Below are 11320 nucleotides of genomic sequence, written 5' to 3' on the forward strand. Positions count from 1 at the left end.
GACAAATGCAGAATTAATTGTACTGGTTTAATGATAGTGGCACCGGCACCGACCATTGCGGTCAGATTAGAATCAGCAGCGATAAAAAAGCGTTTTAACATTCTGAGCCAATATTGAATTCAAATGCTTGTTAAAATAATTCAATCAAGATCTATAGCTAAATGTGTAGTCTCTTTTGCTGCATGGCTCGTAGCTAGGTTACAGACAGTGGAGAATGAAAAAGAGCAACGAAAAGGTGGTGGTTAGAGCACAATATCAGAAAGACAGTAAATAACATCACTAAGCAGGTGCTGGTGTCAAGCAGTGTTTCTTCCAGACTTTTTTCTCCGGGGGGGCACTTGAAATCTTCGGGGGGGGGGCGGTAAACTTTCTTCGGGGGGGCGGACACTGTTAAAAGTATATATTTTCTATATAAATTATATAAATTTCATTTCGTTCGGGGGGGCGGTAAAATTTTTTCGGGGGGGGGCTTCGCCCCCCCCCCCCCGAAGAGATGCCTGGAAGAAACTCTGGTGTCAAGTCCACGGGGAGAAAGGAAGAGCAGATCAAAAAATCATGAATGAAATCGTTGAAATAGAGACGGGGGAGGCTGGATTATTAGGGTTCGATCTTCATAAAAAATCGAGTGAGTTGACGAAGTGTTGCCTGCGCTTATGCTCCTAAGAAGCCGAAACAAATAAAAGAAGAAATCAAAAGAGTTTAGAGCAGGGGTTCTTAACCTGGGTTCGATCGAAGCCATGACGTTCGGTAAGTAAGTGTCAGGGCTTTGGCGGAGGTCAAGACACACACCTGACTCATATGATTCAAAATCCGATTTTGTTAGTGTGGACTAAGAAGGGTTCGGTGAATGCGCATATGAATTTGAAACTGGTGGGGAATGTAGTTTGTAGAAGGTGAAAGCTTATTTGCTTTATTCTTGGTCGTGTTTTAGAACAATTTCGGTAATAGTATATTACAGTTTTAAATCAGTTTGGTTGAACAAAGTAACAACGCAGTAGCAGTCGTCTTGTGGAACCTTTTTACCTCGTTTAATATGTCTAGTGGCCTTAATAACTGTATGCAACTTGCAGTATTAGGATTTGTTAATAAACAAGCAATAAATAATGATTTATTCGGTACAGTAGACTAATTTTATTCGCTCTCAAAATTTAAGCGAGAGAATCGCCATCCATCCATCCGCTCCGACCGCATCCTATTTTACTGATCGGACCAGAGACGTCGCGAGGGAGGAATGTGGGACCGCACCGGGTGACACCGACACCATTTAGGGGGTGACACAATGACGAAAAATTGCAAAATATATAGAAGAAATATGCTTTTTGACAGTTCAATTAATGATTAGTAAGAGTTAATCCACCTGTATTAATAACTCACTATTCTTTACTATTAACTGTACGCACTTTAAAATTATCAACGTGGGGAAGGGGGTTGGGGTGACGTCAACTGCAAAATTTAGAGAGGAATAAAGGCTTGTTGAGGATTTTGAATAAAAGATAAGTCAATCAACGACAAGAGAGGGAGTGACACGAAAAACGAATGACTTACGATGAAGACGATGCTTTTTCCGCATTAATTAATAGGTGGATTGTGCGCACAAATTAACGCCATTAGGCAACTGGGAATGGGATGTCACCAACTGCAAATATATATATGCCTATTTTGACCTTTATATATATATATATATATATATATATATATATATATATATATATATATATATATATATATATATATATATATATATATACTAGCCGTCCCGGTCCAGCACTGGCCTCTGTGAAAAACCTATCTGTAAAAGACCATGACATGTTTGTTTCCCCTAGAAAAAAAGTATTTAGGGGCCTGACTCTAACAGTTATTCATTCAAGTGGAAAAATTATTGAATATTGTATTTGTTAGTAAATTAATAAATTTGGTATCACCCCTCCCCCCACCTAAGACGCGGATTGACTATCAGTTATTACAATTCTCAAGAAAACCTTTTTCCTCGGACACATTTTGCAACGTTTGGTTGGTGTGTCCCCCCCCCCCCCCCCCTTTACCAGTGATAGTGATAGCTTTAAACTGTGCACAGATAATACTAACGACGTTTATCTATAGTCGGTTATAAATACAGCTGGATGTAGTATAGTTTTCTGTATCGTTATCAGGTTTACGTCATGGTGTCACACCCCCCTCCACCTTGTCGGGATTTGTCAATTTTGCTTTTAAGGGGATATGCGCGGGAAAAAATCACAAAATTTCTTGTTTTTCGTCATGCTGGGTTTCTTGCACTTTTGGATACTTTGTCCATTTTTGTATAAAGAAAATAATAACTTTAAAGAGAAAAAAATATGTTATGTGTTTGAATTACGATTTTTATGACCCTATTAATTAAAAAATAATCAATTTTTCCCAATCTTACAAGCTCTCTATGAAAAGTTTTAAATCCGTCATTATATTGTATTTGACATCATTGGAAAGCTGGATTACTCATGTATTTAATAAACTTAATTTCCTACATCTCGGAAACACCCAAAGCTTACAATCGGCTTTGCTGTTTACACAGATATGGTACTTTCCTGACCTAGTTTTCTTTACTTTTGGCTGTTTTTCTCAGTTCGCAGGTTTTTAACACTAAAAAGCCTACTACTTTTTTATTTATTAAACAATGCCAACCATATTTTCAGTAAATGTTCTTGATGCGAAAATACAACTTTTGTCACGAGGGAATTGTGATTGCTTTCATAGAAAAAAAGTATTTGGTAATTAATATGCACATTTTGAAACTTTTGAATACTAAAAAGGGTACGATTTTTTAGACCTTGTGAAATTCTTACTAGTAATTATTTTAAAAAGTTGTCGTGACAAAAGTTTTAATATATACTGAAATATAAGCAGTTTAAATTTGATTGCTATAGGTTCATAAATGAAAAAGCCTTAGTATTTTTAAAAGTACCGAAAAATTCAAAATGGCGGAGGTTTTTTCGGGTTACCATGACAACCAAAATTGTTTTCGACCATTTTTTTGCTGTTTAATACTTACTTTTATATGACAAATATGATAAAAGTATTCAAAAGGCTTTAGATCTTAAACTGTAAAAAATAGAAAAAAACATAGCATATCCCCTTAATTAAAAGTAAAAGACTTTTTAACTCTAATTAATCATTTATTTAACTGGAATGATCTTTTTTTTTTCAATATATATATATATATATATATATATATATATATATATATATATATATATATTGTTATTTTTGTCATGGTGTCACCCCCCTCGCTATACGCCTCTTGACTTGTGAAGTCTAACCCTCTATCTGGCCTTCGCTGGTAAATTTTAATTATTATGCCTCCTCATGTTACGACTGCCGCTAAACTCAGTTTAAAAGCAAATACAAGGCTAGGCCTACTAGGCTACTAGATCTAGATTCTACATCTAATTTATGGAGGGAATTTGTGACGTCATTTGTGTGTTGGTGTTTGTTTTTTTTTTTGACGACGCGTGACGACAGGGGTAGGCCTGGCTGTTAGAGCGGGTAAATATTGCGTGACGTCATCTATTGGATGGACGTTGAAAGAATTTTGTTAGGCTTACTTTTAATTTTTCAGTATGCTTAAGTTATGCATAAGGATGGCAGGTCTTCTTGCGTTTTAATTTCGATCTAGATCTAGATAATTCAAGTAGAATCGTAGATCAGTATTAACATAAAATAAATCTATATTATTATTAGATCTAGATCTATATCTAGTCTAGTTAAATCTAGATTCTAGATCAAAAAATCTAGATCTAGATCTAGATCTAGATTCAGAATCGAAATTAAAATTATTCTAAATCCTCACTCTCCTCAGTTCATTTGTAGATTAAAAATGTGACTAGATTTAGATCTAGTTAAAATAAAGTAATAAAATCTAGATACTAGATCTAGACTGTCTAGAGTCTATAGTCTATACTAAATCTAGATGCAGACATAATCTACTCTAGAACTAGAATCTAGATAATCTATAATCTAGCAGTCTAATGGCTAGTAATGCTACATTCACATAGATCTAATCTAGTTAAATCTAGTCTAGAAATCTAGATCTAGATCTAGACTCTAGTAGTACTCAAGTACTGTGGGCCAATGTAAATTTCTTTGACCCTCCTTCCTAAAATAGCACCGGAAGTTAATAATTCTATCATCCATGAGTATGATATTTCTTGTTTACATTCTGAGTCTGTTTACGTTTTTAGAATTTCTTGTTTAATTCTAGATCTAGATTCTAGAACTATTTAGATCTAGATCTACTACTTTACTATACTATTTAGCTAGATTTAGGTAGTGGATAGACCTACACTTTAGGTCAAGAGTCTAGACTAATTTCGTGCGACGTGAACTACTAGATTCTAGATCTACTATTGAATTAATTGAAATTACTAGTCTAGTACTAGAAAGTAGAAATCTACTACACTACTACTAATAACTTAGTAATAAGGATTCCACTTAATAATACTTGAACTACTTAGAGTGTCTTAGAGTTAGACTACTTAGTACTTAGTGAAGTGTTACTGTCTGTAGTCTGTAGTGTAAGTATTAGTAAGTAAGCAAGTACTACAGTACTGTACAGACAGAGGCGTAGCGACCCTTCCCTGGGACAAACTTTTCGATTTGCACACCCCCCCCTCAAACTTTCGATTTGCACCCTCCCCCCCTCAACCTTTCAATTTATTTTTCCAACCCATTTTGGCGCCCCTATGGTCGGCGCCCAGGGACATGTGTCCCCCTCGCTACGCTACTGGTACTGTAACTGTGACAGTGTTACATTGTGTTAGTACTGTTAGCCATTCTCGGTGATTTCTCCAACACAGTCACAGGTAAAAAAAAGTTTTTAGGCCTAAAAAAGTTAATAGTAGAAAACAAGAAGGACGGAGTGGTCTAGCGGTAGAGAGCTGGACTGCTAACCAGTAAGTCTCGAGTTGGAATCCGGGTTCAAGTCAGTAGATCGTCCCTGAGTCCACCCAACTCTGATGGGTACCTAACTCACGTTAGGGAAAGTGAAGGCGGATGGGCATAGTGCTGACCACTATCACTTCATATGCCGAGGTCACAGAAACTAGTAAACTCTAATTCAACTGTCATATAGACCGTCTGATTTGAAAGGGAACTTTACTTTACTTACTAATACTTACTTATAGCTTAGGCCTAGGGCCTAGGCTAATTAATAAAAATTACTATTTGTGATAGTGTATTGGTATTAGTTACCCAATTAGTATAGTATTAGGGCATAATTAGGGGCCTATTAACTAGCTTAATTAATATTTTAAATGTTTAGGCCTAGTTTAATGACTATCATCATCATATTTCCTTCCTAAATTGCAAACTTCATATTCAATAGTATAGTATTATTATATTAAAACTTATTAATATTAAGTATTATTAAGTTTCAGCCTGTTTACGATTAGATTTGGCCTTGCCTTAGTCAAAGCTTTCCACTCTGACTCTCCACTGTATCCTATCCACACTGGAAATCTTTCCAGCTACATTTTCCCATATTTTTGGCCTCCTCCAGTATGATACGTTGCCATGTCATTGTCTTCCTCTGTAGGCCCCTGGTTCATTTGTCATGGGGGCTTGTCTTGCTCTATTGCCATCCTTCTTCCTAAGTGCGTGCCCAATCCATTGCCATTTCCTCTCCATCATACTCCATGATTCGCCTTTTTATTGTTTCATGTCCACACATCTCCCATAGTTTTGTGTTTTCTAGCTTGTCATGCCATTTATTTTTAATACACTCCTTAGGCACCTATAGTTATAAAGGTTTGGATTCTTATTGTTGATTATTGTTATTGTAGGGTGTAGAATTCCACAAGTATCTATTTACTGTTATATGATAATAGTTACAGTTTACACCATAGAGGGCGGATAATAGAAGACTGGTTCAAAGAGCAAGACAGCTTTGACATGACAATCCTGGTAGCTTTTATGCTAACCAGTGACCAGGGTTGTTAGTGCCAGTGGGATAATTTGGTGGTTCACAAGTTTTGGGTCATTTGCCTGCTGGAATAGCTAGGGAATAATACATTGGTATAACTATATGGTATAACAATGGTATACTTTATAAAGTTTTAACAGATTTTTATTATTTTAAGATTTATTGATTATATGTACGCTAAAAATTACAACCTGTACATAATTTTATTTCTATTTTCTTTAAATCTGAACAGCGTTCACTATGAACAGTATGTGACCTAACTTCCAGCTGCTTTTTTATGGATTCAACTTAAAAAAAGTTTAGTAAGTTTAAAGAAAAAAATTTCCTCCCTCTTCTCTTACCTGAATTAACATAAACAAAATTAATGAATGCTCAGCAAATAAACTTTGACATCACTGGATGAACCAAAATCTTTATGGGTAACAAACAGCTTTGCTTTGACTGACTTTGTAATGTATGCATGAACTTTCTGGCAAGTCTCAGTGTTTATGTACACTAAATACCTGAACTCAGCTGAGACCACTAGGTTGATAAGTTTTCAGAATTGCAACCTTATCCATAATTTTGGCTTGGTGTTGAAGAAGAGCAACAAAAAAACAGTACACTTGAATAGTTTTACAAGCAGCCATCTGCTAACAAAGCAAATAATGGAGCAAGAGAACTATATCTATGCAGAAATACATTAGAGACATTAAACGAGGTACCACTTTATTAATTCTTACCAGTGACTCTTTTAATAAAATAACATTAAACTCGACATGTTTCATACAGTCTTTGTTACTACATTCTTAACATAATTGTAGTTCTAATACAGTAGACTTAAAATGTATGAGAATATGTGGATTCTTCATTTGACAATGAACATTTAAAACCTTTAGACTTAGACATGAAAAATATGATTAAAACTAAAAAAGTCAATGTTAAGTGTTAAGCATAATATTTATTTACTATACATCAGTATTTATGTTGCTGCTTATTATTTTCAATGACATTCATGTTTTTACATGTAATTTTTTGAATGAGGAGAATAAATTTTTATTTATCAAAGCTTTAATTCTGAGGCAGGTCACATTAAATGGTTTAACTTGACTGACAGGTTGCAATAGATAAGCTTATCAAGACAAGTTTTGCTTTGTTAAATATACTAGGTTGTTTTTCTCTATTGGCTTATCAGTATATGTTTTGAGAGTATTATTGTTTATTGTGACAGAGATCCATGTAGAAACAATAATTTTTATTTCCTAAAGCTTTGAAAAATACTTTGTTTTGTTCACATAGTTTTTATTTCTACAAATTGTAGGTTTGTTAAAAAATTCTTAATTTTTCAAACATTTGTTAACAGAGATTACAGTTTTATAATGTTAACTTGGACCATTCGTTTGGAGGGTGGACCAAAGAGAGTTAATCATGCTGCTGTTACTATTGGAAAAAGAATTTTCTCATTTGGAGGCTACTGCACTGGAGAAGACTATGAGAAGACACGTCCTATGGATGTTCATGTTTTAAATACAGGTTTGTAGTTTTAATTTTTTTGAAATCAACTTTTTTAAAGCATTACTAGAAGTCTTTTATATTAAAAAATAATTTGTTGCTTTAGTGACACTACGCTGGACTTTGTTACCTTTACCTACAAATGATGAGGATCTAAGAAACACACCCTACCAGCGTTATGGTCATACTGCTGTTGAATATGAAGATTGTGCATACATTTGGGGCGGAAGAAATGATAGCATTGGAGCTTGTAATACTTTATTTAGATTTCGTGAGGGTAGGTGTACTGTAAACTTCAGTTGCTTAAAATCCGTTTTACCTAATTAAAAATGTTTGTTTATTTTGCTGCACATTGTAAACAAACTTATTGGCAGTTAAAGTAAAAATTTAAAAACTATTAACTTTTATCTGTGCATTCTAAGAATTATTTAACATAACATAAGTTAATTTACTATATTGTAATGGTTATGAAAATAGGTTTTAGCATAATGTAGAATTACTATAAAAATGTTTAGGCATTTTCAGTCACTTGTATCTGATGTTTAAGTAATATTAAACAGCAATACTGAAGTGGGACAAACCTGATGTTACGGGTCCTATTCCCGAAGCAAGAGATGGCCACTCTGCATGTATAATCAATCGCCGCATGTACATTTTTGCTGGATATGAAGAATTTGTTAGTATTTAAGATTTGCCTAAACTGTTGAACTCAGTATTAGACTGATTATACTGTACATTTTAAATAGAAGAGGCATGCACTATGCATTTTTGGATAAATATTACTTGGTTAATACTATGCTTAGAAAAGAATCGTATGTAGTTATATAGTGTGATCTTTAATCTTTGTTATTTTAATGATATAGATACTTTTATTTTGAATCTTCAGACTGATCGTTTTTCAAATGATATGAACTATTTCAATTTTGAAACTTTTGAATGGATCCCTATAGTTGTCAATGTAAGTTGATGGCACTGGTACTAGAACACTACTTTGTAACATTTAAAATATATTTTTACGCTGTACTGCTTTTCCAGCAATCAGTAGAGTCAAATATTATTATTTATTAAGTGCAAATCAGCACTTGTGTAATATGAAAAATGTATAAAAGTAATATCATAATTGTTCTGTTACTCCTTATACTTCTTTTAGAAAAAAATTTTTTTTTCAATGAATCATATATTTTTATAAAACCAGGGGAAACCAGCAAGGTGGAGAGATTTTCATACAGCAACAGCTGTTGGTGATATCATGTATATATTTGGGGGTAGATGCGATGTTGGTGGAGACCAATTTACAAACAATGAGATTTACTGCAACAAAGTGATGGCCTTTGATACAACCTCCAACACTTGGTCTAGACCCACACCATCACCTGAGGGTGCTCCATTTGGACGACGGAGCCACTCAGCATGTAAATTATTATTTGTTTTTTTAAAGATACAATTGGATATTAGAGCTGCTGAGTTTGAAATAATTAGAAACCAATTTAACCCTATTAGCATTAACATATCTGGGCACTGCTGATGGGTTTCATTTAGTACCATTATAATGTTGGAGTGACTATTCTAGTTATCACTCTTTAATTTTGTGAGATAACATGTATTTAAAGATGGCTGGTTGCAGGAATTAAGTGAAACAAATTAACGATTTTTTTCTTACACTATTTTTTAGTTGAATATAGAGGTTCAATCTATATATTTGGTGGCTACAATGGAAGAATAGAATGTCATTTTAATGATTTGCATAAACTTGATCTAGGTGAGCTTTTTTAACACTTCATATAAGTACTATTAAAATTAAATCATGTCAGTATAATTTAGCGTTTGTTAGCATTCTGAAATAAATGATTTTTTCTTTCTCATATTAAAACATTTTTACTAGATCAAATATTAAATCTGAATTTTTAAAGTTTTTTTGTTTGATGATTTAAAAAAAAGTCTGCATTTTTAAAACAAAAGTCGCTTTTTAAGCCTCAATTAAATGAATTATGTACCGTTTAGAAGACTATTCTACAGATTATATCAGATAGCGAGCCAAATTTATTTTCAGCCACAATGACGTGGACTAAATTAAATGTCACTGGTACATGCCCTACCCCAAGACGAAGACAGTGTGCAAGTGTTGTTGGAACTAAAGTCTACTTCTTTGGAGGTACTAGTCCAAGGCTGTCATCTGACAAATCAGACTCTCCCAATCAATCAGATTCTGATCTCATTGACAGATCTGATATGTATATCCTGGACTTCGGTGAGGTTTTTTTTATGTCTACTTAAATATGTTTTTGTGAGTTCCTATGATATGAATCTAATTAATCTATATATACAGCTGGATGCTTGCCACATTGTTGAGGGTATTGTTTAAAATTAGCATAATTTTTCACACATACAGAACTGTGAAAAATCCATGTGTTGAACAGGACATTACCATCTAACATGTCAGAAATTGCACTTGTAATAGAATGTCAAATGTTTAGATTAGGAATATGAGTGATGTTTTTAAATACTTTTTTTTACTTTGACAGAGCCAACATTAAAAACATTATCATCATTAGTAATAATTGAACATAAGTTGGATCGTAGCTGCCTACCTCATGACCTCAGGTAATTTGTGGGTGTATAAATAAAATTCATCATTTCTGCAGCATTATCCCTTTTTCAATACTAATTCAATATTTATTATTGTACCATCATATAGTCAATTTTTTGACTTGCTGTAGTCTAACCCTCTAAAGTTGTTTAGCTGTTCCATTTTAGTGAGAGTGTTGATGCAGATGTTATGTATATTCTGAAATTATATATTTTTAGGTTGACATCTCAGTCCATTTATTACATGTCATTAAAAATTTTAAGTAGAATATTTTATTAAAAGTGTTGCTGAAACTGTAACAGTGATTGATTTTTGTAATTTATAATAATGCTAATGAAATATATATGAATCAATGATTCTTTTAAACAGAAATGTGTTATACAAAACTATTATAAATTTCACTGACACTAATACTGTAATATTGTTTAACATCAAGCACATTAAACTAAGTTAATTAAGTATAGCACAAATAATTTAGTGGAATCGCATGTTCCTTTTTTTTTCTTTCATAAGAATAAATGTTCATTATTTTTAAAAAATAGAAACATTGTCAGTTTATATATTTTATATATCCAGTTTTATTTAACTATTATTTATTACTTTGCAATTTTATTGTTTAAAACATCAATCTGCCACTCTGGAAATCTTGTCAATATACTTTTCTGACCAAAGATTTTTAATATATTTTTTATTTTGGTAAATTAAAGCAATAAAAATGTGTTGCACTTTAAAGCATGTTATTATATTTTCTTATTTATGTTTTAGTTGAAAATTGTGATGTAATTTTTTTTTCAGATGGGAACTTTCTATCATGACTACAGACAACAATATATCAAGATTACATACAACTAATGGATAGCTGCAACATTCCATCTATTGGTTGAGATTATCTGGAGCAGTATTTTATTAATTTAATAAACATAAATGAATTAAGGCACTTTAACCATGTTTGTACATACTTTTGTTGTTATTTTGTAAATCAAAATTATTTATTACTTTTTGTTTATTATTTTCATATTCATCTTAAATCAATTTTAACTTTTAAAATGCAAATTTGACAGAAATATAATATTAAATTACAAATTTTGTTGTTGTTAAGTGAATTAAGCATTCACATTGAACTGCTGGTAAACTGTCTTCCTTTATTAATACAATTGGAACCACTAAGTTACATTAATTCATGTTAATGTAGGATCTGATAAATTTAAGCAAAATTTGATTAGACTATCTAATTCACTTGAGATATTAAAATTTGGTCATATTATTTGTTTTTTTTGTTATGTATTTCA

The 11320-nt window shown here is 32.7% G+C and overlaps 1 protein-coding gene across 8 annotated transcripts; it reads left to right on the forward strand.

The window, feature by feature from the left end:
- The first annotated feature begins 3586 nt into the window (after window positions 1–3586).
- Window positions 3587–11295, forward strand: LOC131944477 (kelch domain-containing protein 3). 8 transcript variants are annotated; one of them, XM_059305122.1, is made up of 11 exons: window positions 3587–3621; window positions 6186–6255; window positions 7296–7465; window positions 7551–7721; window positions 8005–8120; window positions 8331–8402; window positions 8640–8856; window positions 9117–9203; window positions 9495–9692; window positions 9967–10045; window positions 10827–11295. In XM_059305122.1, the coding sequence occupies exons 3-11, from the start codon at window positions 7312–7314 to the stop codon at window positions 10888–10890; spliced, it is 1158 nt and encodes a 385-aa protein (XP_059161105.1). In that variant the 5' UTR covers window positions 3587–3621; window positions 6186–6255; window positions 7296–7311; the 3' UTR covers window positions 10891–11295. The 8 variants fall into 8 exon arrangements, with proteins under 8 accessions (XP_059161105.1, XP_059161109.1, XP_059161106.1 ...); XM_059305126.1 differs by having other exon boundaries at window positions 3603–3621; window positions 6186–6653; XM_059305123.1 differs by lacking the exon at window positions 3587–3621 and adding an exon at window positions 4151–4169.
- Window positions 11296–11320: the final 25 nt, after the last annotated feature.

The sequence above is a fragment of the Physella acuta genome, unplaced genomic scaffold (genome assembly GCF_028476545.2).
Source record: "Physella acuta isolate Inbredline_101_S28 unplaced genomic scaffold, ASM2847654v3 ptg000494l, whole genome shotgun sequence".
In the NCBI taxonomy this organism is placed as follows: Eukaryota; Metazoa; Mollusca; class Gastropoda; family Physidae; genus Physella; species Physella acuta.

What these genes read in the sequence shown, in the direction of transcription:
- LOC131944477 (XM_059305122.1), top strand. Translation starts at nt 7,312, where the DNA reads ATGTTAACTTGGACCATTCGTTTGGAGGGTGGACCAAAGAGAGTTAAT. An exon ending in TTGCTGGATATGAAGAATTT is followed by an intron (nt 8,121 to 8,330) that starts GTTAGTATTTAA and finishes TTGAATCTTCAG; the next exon opens with ACTGATCGTTTTTCAAATGA. An exon ending in TATGTATATCCTGGACTTCG is followed by an intron (nt 9,693 to 9,966) that starts GTGAGGTTTTTT and finishes TTACTTTGACAG; the next exon opens with AGCCAACATTAAAAACATTA.